Genomic DNA, 18,740 nt, shown 5'->3' with positions numbered 1-18,740 from the left:
ACCTGAATATCTTAAGTTCGGTGTATCCCCTGACTGCCCAACATCTACTTACATGAGAGTTTAACCCAGGTGCAACTGAAAATTCTCACACATGCTCCACTGAAGCTTTCAAAGGGTACTGAGAAACACTGAGTAACATGAATGTGAATCGTCACCCTCTTTTAATTCACAGGCAGCGAGTAAACATTGAGAGTGACTGTCAAAGCTAAACATGTTCCAACAAGCTGTAGCTGCAACCCCTGCAACCTGCATTCAACAGTTCCAAATCCTGCCACATGTCCTGTGCCTTGCAGTCTCTCACTGCCAGCAATACACTGTCCTTTCATCACTGTTAATTGAGCCTAGGAAACAGGGCCCTCTATCAGCTTCCCTAACAGGGATATGATAACAAAGAGACCTCTCCTCTTGGACAACGTCTGCACAGGCGTCAATAAACCAGACCTCACCAAATAAGTGGAAAATATTTGATATCCAAAGTCCAGCTCACATGGTAGAATGAATTCTACACGTTCAAGTCAGTGATGTAATATACATCATACACATCCCGTGCTGCAATATACTTATACAAAGTACGGCCCCTGCTGTCATATATATTACACACAGTACAGTCCGTGTAGTAATGGATATTATGCAGAGTCCAGTCCATGCTGTCATATATATTACACACAGTACAGTCCGTGTAGTAATGGATATTATGCAGAGTCCAGTCCATGCTGTCATATATATTACACACAGTACAGTCCGTGTAGTAATGTATATTATGCAGAGTCCAGTCCATGCTGTCATACATATTACACACAGTCCAGTCCAAGCTGTAATATATATTATAGAATGCAGCACGTACTGTAATATATACGATAGAGTGCAGCACGTGCTATAATATATATTATACAGAGTCTAGCATGTGCTGTAATATATATTATACAGAATCCAGTCCATGCTGTAATATCTATTATGCAGAGTCCAGTCTGTGCTGTAATATATTATCCAGAATCCAGTCCATGCTGTAATATTTATTATGCACAGTCCTGTCTGTGCAAGTAACATTCGTGCCACACAAGTGTCAGGCAATGGCCATCTCCAACAAGAGAGAATCCAACCATCGCCCTTGATGTTCAATAGCATTACCATCACTGAATCCCCACTATCAACATCCTGGGGGTTACCATTAACCAGAAACTGAACTGGACTAGCCATATAAATACTGTGGCTACATGAGCAGGTCAGAGGCTGGCAATCCTGCGACAAGTAACTCACCTCCTGACTCCCCAAAACCTGTCCATCATCTACCAGACACAAGTCAGGGGTGTGATGGAATACTCTCCACTTGCCTGGATGCAGCTCCAACAACACTCAAGAAGCTTGACACCATCCAGGACAAAGCAGCCCGCTTGATAGGGACCACATCCACAAACATTCACTCCCTCCTCCACTGACGCACAGTAGCAGCAGTATGTACCATCTACCAAATGCACTGCAGGAATTCACCAAGGCTCCTTCGACAGCACCTTCCAAACCCATGACCTCTACCATCTAAAAGGACAAAGGCAGCAGACACATGGGAACACCACCACCTGGAAGTTCCCCTCCAAGTCACTCACCATCCTGACTTGGAAATATATCACTGTTCCTTCACTGTCGCTGGGTCAAAATCCTGGAATTCTCTCCCTAACAGCACTGTGGATGTACCTACACCACATGGACTGCAGTGGTTCAGGAAGACAGCTCACCACTACCTTCTCAAGGGGCAATTAGGGATGGGCAATAAATGCTGGCCTAGCCAGCGACGCCCACATCCTGTGAAAGAATAAAAAAAAATAAATCATACAGAGTTCAGCAAGGGCTGTGATATATATCACACAAAATTCAGTTCATGCTGTAATATATACTATACAGAGTCCAGACAATGCTGTAACATATAGTACACCAAGACCAGTCCACGCTGTAATGTATATTGGACAGAATCCAGTCCGTTCTGTAATATATATTATGCAGAATCCAGTCTGTGCTGTAATATATATTGTAGAGTCCTGTCCATGCTGTAATCAATATCATAAAGAATCCAGTCCGTTCTGTAATATATATTATGCAGATTCCAGTCCATTCTGTAATATATATTATGCAGAGTCCAGCCTGTTCTGTAATATATATTATGCAGAATCCAGTCTGTGCTGTAATATATATTATAGAGTCCTGTCCATGCTGTAATCAATATCATAAAGAATCCAGTCCGTTCTGTAAGATATATTATGCAGAGTCCAGTCCGTTCTGTAATATATATTATACAGAGTGCAGCATGTTCTGTAATATATATTATGCAGAGTCCAGTCCGTTCTGTAATATATATTATGCAGAGTGCAGCATGTTCTGTAATATATATTATGCAGAGTGCAGCATGTTCTGTAATATATATTATGCAGAGTCCAGTCCGTTCTGTAATATATATTATACAGAGTGCAGCATGTTCTGTAACATATATTATGCAGATTCCAGTCTGTGCTGTAATATATATTATACAGAGTGCAGCATGTTCTGTAATATATATTATGCAGATTCCAGTCTGTGCTGTAATATATCTTATACAGAGTGCAGCATGTTCTGTAATATATATTATGCAGATTCCAGTCCGTTCTGTAATATATATTATGCAGAGTGCAGCATGTTCTGTAATATATATTATGCAGAGTCCAGTCCGTTCTGTAATATATATTATACAGAGTGCAGCATGTTCTGTAATATATATTATACAGAGTGCAGCATGTTCTGTAATATATATTATGCAGAGTCCAGTCCATTCTGTAATATATATTATACAGAGTGCAGCATGTTCTGTAATATATATTATGCAGATTCAAGTCTGTGCTGTAATATATATTATACAGAGTGCAGCATGTTCTCTAATAGCTATTACAGGGGCTGAATTTTCTTGTGGGTGGAAGAACGGGCGTGGAGCAGGAGGGGGTGCGGGCCCAATCGCCACCCGTGATCAGGTCTGCGCCGTCATTTACGTGGATGGGCCAATTAAGGCCTGGTCAGCGTAATGCGTGACTCCCGAGGACAGCGGGAGTGGGCGGACAGCGGGAGTACATTGTCCGCCATGTCCAATGGTGACCTGGCAGCCTGTTCATATGAAGCAATGGCGGCCTTTGCAAGGCTGCTCACAATGGCAAATGGAAAGGTTCATCAGAGGGCTTCTGGTGAGCAGGAAGGTAGGGCAGCGGGACAGGCCAGGCTGGAGGGTAGGGCAGCGGGACAGGCCAGGCCGGGGGGTAGGGCAGCAGGACAGGCCAGGCTGGAGGATAGGGCAGGGCAACAGGCCAGGCCGGAGGGTAGGGCAGGGCAACAGGCCAGGCCAGAGGGTAGGGCAGTGGGACAGGCCAGGCCGGAGGGTAGGCCAGCGGGACAGGCCAGGCCGGAGGGTAGGGCAGTGGGACAGGCCAGGCCGGAGGGTAGGGCAGAGTGACAGGCCAGGCTGGAGGGTAGGCCAGCGGGACAGGCCAGGCCGGAGGGTAGGGCAGGGGGACAGGCCAGGCCGGAGGGTAGGGCAGGGCAACAGGCCAGGCCGGAGGGTAGGGCAGTGGGACAGGCCAGGCCGGAGGGTAGGGCAGTGGGGACAGGCCAGGCCGGAGGGTAGGGCAGGGGGACAGGCCAGGCCGGAGGGTAGGGCAGGGGGACAGGCCAGGCCAGAGGGTAGGGCAGAGCGACAGGCCAGGCCGGAGGGTAGGGCAGAGCGACAGGCCAGGCCGGAGGGTATGGCAGGGGGACAGGCCGAGCCGGAGGGTAGGGCAGTGGGACAGGCCGGGCCGGAGGGTAGGGCAGAGCGACAGGCCAGGCCGGAGGATAGGGCAGTGGGACAGGCCAGGCCGGAGGATAGGGCAGGGCAACAGGCCAGGCCGGAGGGTAGGGCAGTGGGACAGGCCGGGCCGGAGGGTAGGGCAGGGGCCAATGAGCCCCTCATTTATCGGATGACTGCCCTCCTTGAGCAGGTGGCAGCATGGCGGGAGGCGCTGGTTCACCAGGATGGGAGGAGGAGGCCCCCCCAAATGAAGAAACGTGTCTGGGAGGAGGTGGCGGAGCTGGTGAGCTCCTGCGACGTGGTGAGGTGCACCTGGAAAAGCGCTTCAATGACTTGTTGCGCTCTGGCAGGGTGAGGACCATGTTGGCATTGGTCATGTAACCCAGCAGGTTGGTGCACCCCCGCCGCTGCCGCCGCACCCACCGCACCCCCCCCCCCCAACCCCCCACCTCCCCCCCTGCAAGGCTGAGTGTAGTGACTGCATTGAATCATTGGCGGCCTGTGGCCTTCGCTGGGTGGACCAGCAATTATTGCCCATGCCGAGGTCACCCTGAGAGGGTGGTGAAGAGATGGGTTCTGCCCCCGCAGCATGTGTTACACTGAGACCCGCGTGACTGGTTTGGGGGCAACCTGGAGGAGCTGCACCTAGACACAGTGCTGGAACTCCAGGACATGTCAAAGTCAGGGTGATGAGATGCTGGGAGGGGAGCTTCAATGTGACGTGGCAACAAACTATCTGCTGTCCTCTGAGCACCACGCGCTTGTGCCTCCTTGGGATGGAAGGATATACGATGTGGTGCCTAATGTGATGTAGGCAGCATGTGTCCAAGGGGGAGTTGGGGGGTGGGGAACAGGCCTAGCATCTTTGTGTGAGTGTTTGGCAGCAGCGGGGTGAGGAAGCTCTGGAGCCCTGATATGTCCCACGCTGGTTGGGGTGGGCCGTGCGCAAAGAGAGTCCAGGTACAAGTAGCACTAATCAATGCTCGTCTCTCGTTTTCAGGAGAAGAATGCTCATAACGCAGCCGAGCGGGTGAGAATTGGCAGCGGCCAGGCACAGTTAGCCATTCTCAGCCGGTTTGAGCAGGAGGCCCTGGATCTGGAGAGGTGCCATGCGCCCAGGTCCACTGGTGTCAGTGAGGCTGGGGTGCCATGGCCAGGTATTTATGCCCAACAGTGAGTCAGCATTATCCTCCCAGCAGCTATAGCAGTGCTGAATGTTAAGTGATTTAATTTTACCTCAGCTGATCAGTGCTGAAGATGGTCTGGGCACCAACTTTCTCAGCAGGGAGGTCCAAAACGACCTCACGTCGGTGCAGCAGCTGCCTGGCGTTTCTGTGGGCTCCTCTCAGGGCACTCCGGATGAGGGTGGCAGCTCCTCTGCCCCTCTCCCAGTGACTGTTGCATCTGGTGAGGCTGCGACGACTGGGGAGATGCCAGCTGTGGAACTGACAGCTCCCTCCCAGGCGGGGCCAGCACAAGCTCCACTGGCCAAAGGACGGCCACCAAGGTCATCGAGGCCAACAGGACAGCAGTGTCAGCAGGCTGGCTCAGATACCACTCCCAGCGAGGGGGCAGCACCAAGACGTAGCACCCGGAAACATAAACATAAGGCACCATAAGGACACCACGATTTTTTCACTGGTGCTTTTGTGTCAGCCCGAGATGAGGTTTTATGATTTGTTTTGATTTGTAACACTTCTCTTTTTTTTGGAATAAATTCAGATATGTCACCATGGCTGAGGGTGCCTCTTCTGCATGTGTATGGTTTCCAAAATTGTAATGAGTGCTTTGTTGGACAATCAGCTTTATTAACAAGGCCCTTAGTGACTGTTCCTAACCTGGCAGATTTTGCACTTAGCTCTCGAATATGGAGCTTGAACCCAGGCTTGTCCTGGAGGCCCATCTGTGCTGGGCTAGCTGAAGGTTCATTGGATTAAAGCCTCCCAGGTGTCCCTGCCTCCCTGGAATATGCCTGGGCCAGTGTTGGCCCCTTCATCATTTCCCTGTGTGTGCTCATCCTCGGACTCACTGCTGGACTCATCGTGTGCAGCCGCAGCCACTGCGGCTACATCTTTATTGTCCACTGCATCCCCTGTTTCCAGCTCCAGGTTGTGGAGAGCGCATCATGCAACCACTATCACCAAGACACGATCGGGGGGGGAACTGGAGTGCGCCCCCTGAGTGGTCCAGGCATCGGAAGCGCATCTTGAGAAGACCAATTGCTCTCTCCACCACAGCCCTTGTGGAGCCATGGTACCACTGCTCAGCTTCTGTTCTTGGATGGTGGAGAGGCGTCATGAGCCACCTTCTGAGGGGATAGCCCTTGTCACCCAGCAGCCATCCATCCAGCTGGGCTGGAGCACTGAAGAGCCCCTGCACCTGGGAGTGTCTGAGGATGTAGGCGTTGTGGGAGCTGCCTGGGTACCTTGCACAGACTTGTAGAATCAGCATCCTGTGATCACACACTATCTGCACGTTCATGGAGTGGAAGCCCTTCCTGTTGATGAAGGCACCGGGCTCACCTGCTGGTGCCTTGATGGCCACATGTGTACAGTCTATAGCACCCTGGACATGGGGGAAGCCAGCAATGGCCGTGAAGCCTCTGGCTCGCTGTGTCTGGCATGCCTGGTCCTAATGGTAGAGGGTGAAGGTCAATGCACGCCTGAACAGAGCGTCTGTAACCTGCTTGACACAAGTGTGGACAGCTGATTGGGAGATACCGCAAAGATCACCCACTGAGCCCTGGAAGGAGCCAGAGGCATAGAAGTTGAGGGCAATTGTGAGCTTCAAAGCTGCTGGCATGGGGTGTCCACCCACACAGTTAGGGGAGATCTCAGGGCCTATCATATGACAGATATAGCTGGCTGTCTCTCTTGAGAGATGGAGCCTCCTCTGGCACTCCACCTCAGACATATTGAGGTAGCTGCTTCTCCGCCTGTAAACCCTGGCAGCAGGATAGTGGCATCTTCTGCGGCCCCTTCCGCCTTGGTCTACCTCTTGGCCCTGCGCTCCTTGTGCCTGTGCCTGTCCTCCCAAAGGTGGCTCCCCTGGGGGCTGAATGTGCACTCCTGGCCTCCTCCCGCTTCTAGCCCTCCCTTCCTCCTCAGAGGAGGTGCCTCCAGAGGGGACTTCAGCTCTCATTCCCAGGCTAAGAGATGGATTCCTGAAACCTGCAGGCCCAGAAAAGATTCCTCACTGCAGAGCACTGACCTGGAGGTTAAGAATCCAGAAAAAGCAGCTGGGATGCGTATTGAAGTGCTGCAGATCACACAGGCAAGTTTCAAAAACTTTCATAAATCAATACTTGACTGTGCACACTCGTGACCCCAGTGAGCCCTCTTATCCCGCCCGTGGATAAGGTAAACACAAATGTGTCCTACTTGCCTGCCCATTGCACCCATGCACCAACCCGAAGATCGCACGGGCGCCGAAAAGTCGGCATCGACTGGGGAGTCCAGGGACTTAAGTGGCCCTTTAACTAGTGGCAGGCATGCATCAGACATCATTGCGCGCCCACACAACGAAATATCGCTCACCCGACATCACCGCGCGTCATTTAACGCACAGACGTGCGGGGCCCACACACCAACGGGAAAATACTGCCCATTCAGAGTCCAGTCCGTGCTGTAATGTATTATATAGAGTCCAGTATGTACTGTAATATATTATAGAGTCCAGTATGTACTGTAATATATTATAGAGTCCAGTCCATACTGTAATATATTATATAGAGTCCAGTATGTACTGTAATATATTATAGAGTCCAGCATGTACTGTAATATATTATTGAGTCCAGTCCAGGCTGTAATATATTATATAGAGTCCAGTATGTACCGTAGTATATTATAGAGTCCAGCATGTACTGTAATATATTATAGAGTCCAGTATGTACTGTAATATATTATAGAGTCCAGCATGTACTGTAATATATTATAGAGTCCAGTCCATGCTATAATATATTATAGAGTCCAGTATGTACTGTAATATATTATAGAGTCCAGCATGTACTGTAATATATTATAGAGTCCAGTATGTACTGTAATATATTATAGTGTCCAGTCCATGCAGTAATATATTATAGAGTCCAGTCCAGGCTGTAATATATTATGTAGAGTCCAGCATGTACTGTAATATATTATAGAGTCCAGCATGTACTGTAATATATTATAGAGTCCAGTCCATGCTGTAATATATTATATAGAGTCCAGTATGTACTGTAATATATTATAGAGTCCAGTATGTACTGTAATATATTATATAGAGTCCAGTATGTACTGTAATATATTGTAGAGTCCAGTCCCTGCTGTAATATATTATATGGAGTCCAGTATGTACTGTAATATATTATAGAGTCCAGTCCCTGCTGTAATATATGATATAGAGTCCAGTATGTACTGTGTGTATTATAGAGTCCAGTCCATGCTGTAATATATTATATAGAGTCCAGCATGTACTGTAATATATTATAGAGTGCAGTATGTACTGTAATATATTGTAGAGTCCAGTCCATGCTGTAATATATTATATAGAGTCCAGTATGTACTGTAATATATTATAGAGTCCAGTCCCTGCTATAATATATTATATAGAGTCCAGCATGTACTGTAATATATTATAGAGTCCAGTATGTACTGTAATATGTTATAGAGTCCAGTATGTACTGTAATATATTACGGAGTCCAGTCCATGCTGTAATATATTATATAGAGTCCAGCATGTACTGTAATATATTATACAGTGCAGTCCATGCTGTAATATATTATAGAGTCCAGTCCATGCTGTAATATATTATATAGAGTCCAGTATGTACTGTAATATATTATAGAGTCCAGTCCATGCTGTAATATAGTATATAGAGTCCAGCATGTACTGTAATATATTATAGAGTCCAGTCCATGCAGTAATATGTTATATAGAGTCCAGCATGTACTGTAATATATTATAGAGTCCAGTCCATGCAGTAATATATTATATAGAGTCCAGCATGTACTGTAACATATTACAGAGTCCAGCATGTACTGTATTATATTATTGAGTCCAGTCCATGCTGTAATATATTAAATAGAGTCCAGCATGTACTGTAATATATTTTAGAGTCCAGTCCATGCTGTAATATATTATAGAGTCCAGCATGTACTGTAATATATTATAGAGTCCAGTCCATGCTGTAACATATTATATAGAGTCCAGCATGTACTGTAATATATTAGAGTCCAGTCCATGCTGTAATATATTATAGAGTCCAGTGTGTACTGTAATATATATTATAAAGAGTCCAGTATGTACTGTAATATATTATACAGAGTGCAACACGTGCTGCAATATATATTCTACAGAGTCCAGTATGTACTGTAATATATTAGACAGAATCTAGTCCATTCTGTAATACATATTATGCAGAGTCCAGTCCCTGCTGTAATATATATTATACATAGCCCAGTCCTTACTGTAATATTTATTATACAGAGACCAGACCATGCTGTATTACATATTATACAGAATCTAGTTCATGCTGTAATATATATTATACATCATACAGAGACCAGTTAGTGCTATAGTATATAATTATACAGAGTCCAGACCATGTCTAATATATATTATTTAAAAATCCGGTCCGTTCTGTAATATATATTATACAGAGTGCAGTACATTCTGCAATATATATTATACAAGGCGCAGTGCATGTTGTAATATATATTATGCAGAGTGCAACACGTTCTGTAATATATATCATACAGAGTGCAGCATGTTCTCTAATATATATTATACAGAGTCCAGTACATGCTGTAATATATTATACAGAGTACAGCACATGCTGTAATAGATATTCTACAGAGTCCAGTTTGTTCTGTAATATACATTATACAGAGTCCAGTCCATGCTGTAATGTATATTATGCAGAGTACAGTATGTGCTGTAATATATATTATACAGAGTACAGTACGTGCTGTAAAAATATTATACAGACTGCCTCATGTGTTGTAATATAAATTATACAGAGACCAGTACCTGTTGTAATATTTATTATGCAGAGTCTGGTCCATGCTGTAATATATATTATGCAGAGTCTAGTCTGTGCTGTAATATATATTATACAGAATCCAGTCCATGCTGTAATATTTATTATGCAGAGTGTAATACGTGCTGTAATATATAGTATACAGAGTGCAGCACGTTCTCTAATATATATTATGCAGAGTACAGCATGTTCTCTAATATATATTATACGGAGTCCAGTACACGCTGTAATATATTACACAGAGCACAGCACATGCTGTAATATATATTCTACAGAGTCCAGTCAGTTCTGTAATATACATTATACAGAGTCCAGTCCGAGCTGAAATATATATTATAGAGTCCAGTATGTGCTGTAATATATATTATACAGAGTGTAGTACATGCTGTAATATACATTATACAGACTGCAACACATACTGTAATATAAATTATACAGAGACCAGTCCCTGCTGTAATATATATTATACAGAGTCCAGTCCCTGCTGTAATATATATTACACATAGCCCAGTCCCTGCTGTAATATTTATTATGCAGAGTCTAGTCCATGCCGGAATATATATTATACAGAGTCCAGTCTATGCTATAATATATTTTTACAGAGTGCAGTACATGCTGTAATATATATTATACAGAGTGCAGTACATGCCGTAATCTTTATTGTGTAAAGTCTAACCTGTGCTGTAATATATATTATAAAGAATCCATTACGTTCTGTAATATATATTAAACAGAGTGCAGTCCATGTTGTAATATATATTATAAAGAGTGCAGCACATCCTGTAATATGTATCATACAGAGTCCAGTCCATGCTGTAGTATATATTATACAGTGTGCAGTACATGCTGTAATATATATTATAAAGAATCCAGTCCATGCTGTAACATATATCGAACAGAGTCCAGTCCATGCTGTTATATATAGTATACAGAGTGCAGCACATGCTGTTATATATATTATACTGTGTGCAGTATATGCTGTAATCTATATTTTGCAAAGTCCAATTTATGCTATAATATATATTATAAAGAATCCAGTCCATGCTGTAACATATATTGAACAGAGTCCAGTCCATGCTGTTATATATAGTATACAGAGTGCAGCACATGCTGTTATATATATTATACTGTGTGCAGTATATGCTGTAATCTATATTTTGCAAAGTCCAATTTATGCTATAATATATATTATAAAGAATCCAGTCCGTTCTGTAATATACATTAAACAGAATCCTGTCCGTGCTGCAATATATATTATACAAAGTGCAGCACGTCCTGTAATATATATTATACAGAGTCCAGCCAATGTGGTAATATATATTATACAGAGTCCAGTATGTGCTGTAATACATATTATACAGATTTCAGCAAGGGTTGTGATATGTATTATACAGAGTCCAGTCCATGCTGTAATATATATTATAGAGAGTGCAGCACGTGCTGTTATATATATTATACAGATTGCAGCCCGTTCTCTAATATATATTGTACAGAGTCCAGTACATGCTATAATATATATTATACAGAGTGCAGTATGTGCTGTTATATATTAGAGTCCAGTACATGCTATAACATATATTATATGGAGTGCAGTATGTGCTGTTATATATTAAACAGAGTCCAGTCCATGCTATAATATATATTATACAAAGTGCAGTATGTGCTGCAATCTATATTATGCAAACTCCAGTCTGTGCAGCCCGTTCTCTAATATATATGGTACAGAGTCCAGTACATACTATAATATATATTATATGGAGTGCAGTATATGCTGTTATATATTAAACAGAGTCCAGTCCATGCTATAATATATATTATACAAAGTGCAGTACGTGTTGCAATCTATATTATGCAAACTCCAGTCTGTGCAGCCCGTTCTCTAATATATATTGTACAGAGTCCAGTACATACTATAATATATATTATATGGAGTGCAGTATGTGCTGTTATATATTAAACAGAGTCCAGTCCATGCTATAATATATATTATACAAAGTGCAGTACGTGTTGCAATCTATATTATGCAAACTCCAGTCTGTGCAGCCCGTTCTCTAATATATATTGTACAGACTCCAGTACATACTATAATATATATTGTACAGAGTCCAGTACATACTATAATATATATTATACAGAGTCCAGTACATGCCGCAGTCTATGTTATGCAAACTCCAGTCTGTGCTGTAATATATATTATAGAGAATCCCATATGTTCTGTATTATGTATTATACAGAGTCCAGTCCATGCTGTAATATATATTATACGGAGTGCAGTATGTGCTGTTATATATTAAACAGAGTCCAGTTCATGCTATAATATATGTTATAGAGAGTGCAGCACGTGCTGTTATATATATTATACAAAGTGCAGCCCGTTCTCTAATATATATTGTACAAAGTCCAGTAGATGCTATAATATACATGATACAGAGTGCAGTACATGCCGTAGTCCAAATTATGCAAACTCCTGTCTGTGCTGTAACATATATTATAAAGTATCCAGTTCATTCTGTAAAATGTATTCAGAGTCCAGTCCGTGCTGTAATATATATTACAGAGAATCCAGTCCATTCTGTAATATATATTAAACAGAGTTCTGTCCATGCTATAATATGTATTATACAGAATGCAGCATATCCTGTAATATATATAATATAGGGTGCAGTATGTCCTGTAATATATATTATACAGAGTGCAATCCGTGCTCTATATATTATACAGAGTCCAGGTCATGCAGTAAAATATATTATACAGCGTCCAGTCCATGTTGTAGTATATATTATAAAGAATCTGGTCCATTCTGTAATATATGTTATACAGAGTGCAGCACATCCTGTAATACATCTTATACAAAGTCCAGTCCATGCAGTAATATATATTATACTGAGTCCAGTATGTGCTGTTATATATATTATGCAAATTTCAGTAAGGGCTGAAATATACATTATACAGAATCCAGTCCATGCTGTAATATATATTATACAGAATGCAGCAAGTGCTATTATTTATATTATACAGAGTCCAGTACATGCTATAATATATATTATACAGAGTGCAGTACATGCTATAATATATATTATACAGAGTCCAGTACATGCTATAATATATATTATACAGAGTCCAGTACATGCTATAATATATATTATACAGAGTGCAGTACATGCTATAATATATATTATACAGAGTCCAGTACATGCTATAATATATATTAAACAGAGTCCAGTACATGCTATAATATATATTATACAGAGTGCAGTACATGCTATAATATATATTATACAGAGTGCAGTACATGCTATAATATATACTATAGAGTCCAGTACATGCTATAATATATATTATACAGAGTGCAGTACATGCTATAATATATATTATACAGAGTCCAGTACATGCTATAATATATTATACAGAGTGCAGTACATGCTATAATATATATTATACAGAGTCCAGTACATGCTATAATATATATTATACAGAGTGCAGTACATGCTATAATATATATTATACAGAGTCCAGTACATGCTATAATATATATTATACAGAGTCCAGTACATGCTATAATATATATTATACAGAGTGCAGTACATGCTATAATATATACTATACAGAGTCCAGTACATGCCGTAGTTATATTATGCAAACTCCAGTCTGTGCTGTAATATATATTATAGAGAATCCCATATGTTCTGTATTATGTATTAAATAGAGTCCAGTCCATGCTGTAAAATATATTATGCAGAGTGCAGCACATGCTGTAATATATACCGTACAGAGTCCAGTCTGTTCTGTAATATACATCTATGCTTTAATCTATATTATCTACATTCCATGTTACAATATATATTATATACAGTCCATGCTGTAATTCATATTATACACAGTGTAAATATATAAATTTATACAATTTATATCAATTATGTAGAATCCATTCTGTATTGTATATTGTACATACTCAGTGCTGCAATATATATTATGTACAATCTGCCCTATAATATATTTTACAGTCTGTGCTGTTATAAAAGGTATGTACAGTCTGTGCTGTAATATATATTGAACAAACATAGTGCTGCAATATTTATTATGAAAAGCCTAGTGCATTCTGTAACAAATACTGCACATTCTGTAATATATATTATTCACAGTCCGTGTTGTAATATATATTATGTACAGTCCACACTATAAACATGTACTGTACACAGTCCATGATGTATAAATTCGATACAGTTCAGTCCATGATGCAATACCTATTATAATCAATTCTTTCCCTAATATATTATAAACAGTCTATGCTATAATATATATTATGTATAGCCCATGCTGTAATATATGTTATACATAGTCCAAGCTGTAATATAGATTATATACAGTCATTGCTGTAATATATATTATACACAGTTGGTCCTGTAATATACATTATAAGCAGTCAGTGCTATTATATATTATACACAGTCAATGCTGTAATATATACAGTTGGTGCTACAACATACTATGAACAGTCGGTGCTGTAATATGTATATTATACACAGTTGGTGCTGTCATATATACTGTTCACAGTTGATTCTGTAATATATATTGTATGCAGTCAGTACTATAATATACATTATACACAGTCAGTGCCGTAATATATACTACATAGTCAATGCTATATTATATATTATACACAGTTGGTGGTGCAATATATATTATACACAGTCAGCGCTGTAACATACACTGTACACAGTTGATTATGTAATATATATTGTATAAAATCAGTGGTGTAACATACATTATACATAACTGGTGCTGTAATATATATTGTATAGTCAGTACTGTATTATACATTATACACACTTGATGCTGTAATACATATTGTATACAGTCAGTGCTGCAATATATTTATTATACACAGTTGATGCTGTAATATATATGAAACATAGCCCAAGCATGCTGTTTTGAGTCTGTTACTCGTCTCAATTTTATATTTGCCCTCCTCTATGGTCTAAGGAGTTGCATTATAAAGTTTGCTGATGACAGGGATTTTGGTAACGTTGTGGATATTGATGAGGATGGCTCTAGGCTTTAGGATGCCATAAACAGAATGGTGAAATGGGAACTTGCATGACAGGTGGAGTTCAATGTGAATCACAAAGTGATGCACTTTCTTTGAGCAACGCTAACATGGAAAGGTGTAATACCATAAATGGCACAATTATAAAAAGAGTAGATGAGCAGAGTGTACATACAAACAATTCCATAGGGAAAGCAGGGAAAGTTGCTAAGGTGCATAAAAAAATGGGCCTGAATGCAGCTCCATCCAGGAGTTTGACACCATCCAAGATAAAGCTGCCCACTTGATTAGTGCCCTATAAACAACCTTAAGCACAGGTGCACCATCTACAACATGCACTCACCAAGGCTCCTTAGACAGGACCTTTCAAACCCACGACTTCTACCGCCTGGAAGGACAAGGGCAGCAGACACATGGGAACACCACCACCTGGAAGTCCCCTCCAAGCCACACACCATCCTGACTTGGATATCGGCCGTTCCTTCACTGTTGCTGGGTCAAAATCCTGGAACTCCCTTCCTAACAGCACTATAGGTGTACCTACACCGCAGGGACTGCAACAGTTCAAGAAGGCAGCTCACCACCACCTTCTCAAGGGCAATTAGGGATGGGCAATATGTGCCAGCTTGCCAGTGATGCCCACATCCTCTGAATGAATAAAGATGAAGACCACACTATAATATTTATAGCACTAATTCAAACCTTACTGTATCCAGTCTAATGTATATTATAATATACACTATATCTCGCTCATGCTGCATATTGTATCCGATTCAGTCTAAAATACTGGTTGTGGTAACCTGATTCAATGGATAACACTCTCACCAATGAGTCAGAAGGCCACAGGTTTGAGTTCAAAGGCTTGGGCAATAATACAGGCCAACAGCACTGATGGAGTGCCGCAGTGCCAGAGGAACAGTACTGAAGGTGTGCTGATCTGTCAGAGGGCCAGTACTGAGGGAGAGCTGCAATGTAGGAGGGCCACTGCTGAGGGAGTTCTATACTGTTGGAGGGGCAGTACCAATGGAGCACTGCACTGTCGGAGGAGAACTATTGCAGGACTGCTGCATTGTCGGAGGGGTAGTACTGAGGGAGCACTGCATTGTTGGAAGTGCAGTGCTAAGCAAGGAGCAGCACTGTCGGAGGGGCCGTACAGGGGGAGCACTGTGCGGTCCAAAGGCCAGTCCTGAGGGAGTGCTGCAATGTCAGAGGGGCAGTATTGAGGGAGTGTAGCACTGCCCAAAGGGCAGTACTGGGAGAGCGCTGTGCTATCCGAAGGGCAGTACTGAGGGAGCACTGCACTGTCAGAGGGTGATGTACTGGGGGAGCACTGCGCTGTCAGAGGAGCAGTACTGTGGGAGCGCTGTACTATAGGAGGGGAAGTCCTGGGGGAGCACTGAAATGTCCAAGGGGCAGCACTGAGGGATTGCTGCACTATCAGAGGATGATGTACTGGGGAAGCGCTGTATGGTCAGAGGGGCAGTACTGGGAGAGTGCTACGCTGTCCGAGGGGCAGTACTGGGAGAGTGCTGCGCTGTCCAAAGGGCAGTACTGGGAGAGTGCTGTGCTGTCTGAGGGGCAGTACTGGGAGAGTGCTGCGCTGTCAGAAGGGCAGTACTGGGAGAGCACTGTGCTGTCTGAGGCAGCACTGAGGGAGCGCCGTACTGTTGGAGGACTACTGAAGGAGTGCTGCACTGTCTGTGGCGCCGCTTTTGGATGAAATAGTGATCTGTCTGCTCTCAAGTGGAAGGAAAAATCCCATTGCATGATTTTGAAATGGAGCAGGCAGGCCCCCCACCCCCCACCCCGTCAATGATAACCTACGTATTATATATGTAGTCTGGTACACCTTATACAATGTCTGCTCCCATGAGGCACAAATAATATATACAGTCCAAACAAAGATTATGTATACGCCATGCGTAGCCTACGTTACACTATATGTCATACACATTATATTCTGTACATTACATAGTTCAATACATTAAAAAAAAAGTTCAGCACATATTACATGATAAATAGAGTCATCCTGATACCATACATTGTATATGATGTAAAATGTGCTATTATATAGGTTCATTATTATATTTTATGTTATATAAGCCTAACACAGCCCCACTCACACATCAGGAACCAGTCAAGAACCTTCAAAAACCAACCCTTTCACATCTCAAATCTTGAACAAATATTTCGTACAACTATAGAATTTTGCAATTTCATAAATGGCTAAACTAAAAGGGAAACAATGAGGGGTATAAAACCGCAAAGATCAACAACAACCAAAAATAACCCGGGACCCCAAACTAATCAGTACGCTAAAATAATCAGGTAACCCCAAATAACACAGGACTCCAAAATAATCCAGCAGCCCCAAAGAACCAGGTACCCTCCCCCCTCAAATAATTCATGACCCCCCCACCCCAAAATAACCTGGGACCCCCCCCTCCACCCCCGCCCCCCATCACCCCGGCTTCCCCCCGGCCCCCATCCTCTACAAAATAAGCCGGGACCCCCAAAATAAGCTGGGTCCCTCATATAACCTGGTAGCCCAAAATGACCCAGGACCTCAAATAACAGGGGCCCCTAAAGTAATCCGGGGTCCTCAAAATAACCCAGGACCCCCAAATAATCTAGTAACCCAAATGAACAGTACCCTAAGCAACCCAGGACCCCCAAGTAATCCAGAACCACCCCCCACCCCTCCACTCCGGATAACGCAGAGACTCTATATTTATGTTGTTGCTAAATATGATTTACAGTGAGATGGAAAGCATTAGAAAAATCCAGCAGGATGAATTATAAATTAAAGCAGAGCTCGGTGGGATCACTAAATGTGGGAGCCGGGCTTCCTGTGAGAGACAGGCTCTTGTTCTCGGTCACATTCTCACCCAGCCTTCACCCGGCTTACCTTCTCGATCTTAGCCAGCCATTCCCGGTTCAATACCAGCTCTGCCATGAACGCCTGGTGCTTCAGCCATTTTTTGTGCAGCTTCTGAACATCGTCGTGTGACGTGGTTCGGACCGTCAGCATCTTCTCATTAATCCAGTCACCCAACTGCAAGTAAGAGAAGAAAGACTGAGATCACTCGGCTCCCCTCCCACCACCAACACATCCTGGATCGCTCGTGGTGAGAGTGCTGCAGTCCCACTATACCATCTCCTTGTCTGACCTCAGCACATTCAGTAAACGTGGAATGCTGCAGTGTGCCTACATCCTGCACACACACACACACACACACACACACACACACACACACACACACACACACAAACACACACACACACTCACAAACACACACAAACACACACAGACAAACACACACACAGAAACGTCACAAGACACTGCACCCTGCACACTGCAGCCAGAATTAACAGCACCAGCTGGACCAAGGCACCGACTCAGGCCCCAGGTTAGAGAGCTACTGGCGCCGCCGATCTTTTCAGTCCCGAGGAACGAAATCAAACAGATTTAATCAGAAAAGAATTCTTTGGGAATGCATCACGGCAAAGGAGACTCAGGCAGGTTCTGTCACAGCAGCACCAAGCTTCACACTGCAATAAAGCTGGAGTGAGGGGGGGGAGGGGCTGGGAGGTAACACAAGCTTATAACTGACGTTATACAAGAGGCACTGACACACTTTACACCACAGGGTAGTAAGAACACCTAGGCAGTCCCGGTTACCGCTGAACACATCCCGGTAACAACTGGACACATCCAGGCAACCGCTAAACACACCCAGGCAACCAGTGAACACATCCAAGCAACCACTGGACACATCCAGGCAACCGCTGGACACATCCAGGCAACCACTGGACACATCCAGGCAACCACTGGACACATCCAGGCAACCGCTAAACACACCCAGGCAACCACTGGA

The 18,740-nt window shown here is 43.2% G+C and overlaps 1 protein-coding gene across 1 annotated transcript in view; it reads right to left on the bottom strand.

Moving 5' to 3' along the window:
- LOC121272525 (spectrin beta chain, non-erythrocytic 4-like) overlaps positions 1–18,740 on the bottom strand; it is a 380,289-nt gene that overhangs the window by 102,803 nt on the left and 258,746 nt on the right. Inside the window, exon 18 of the mRNA XM_041179140.1 lies at positions 17,771–17,917. Coding sequence (XP_041035074.1) covers positions 17,771–17,917 — 147 coding nt within the window. The remainder of the gene's footprint in view (positions 1–17,770; positions 17,918–18,740) is intronic.

The sequence above is a fragment of the Carcharodon carcharias genome, chromosome 34 (assembly GCF_017639515.1).
Source record: "Carcharodon carcharias isolate sCarCar2 chromosome 34, sCarCar2.pri, whole genome shotgun sequence".
Lineage (NCBI taxonomy): Eukaryota > Metazoa > Chordata > Chondrichthyes > Lamniformes > Lamnidae > Carcharodon > Carcharodon carcharias.
Note: the sequence above shows the minus strand (reverse complement) of the source record. Positions and strands in the feature narration are given on the sequence as shown.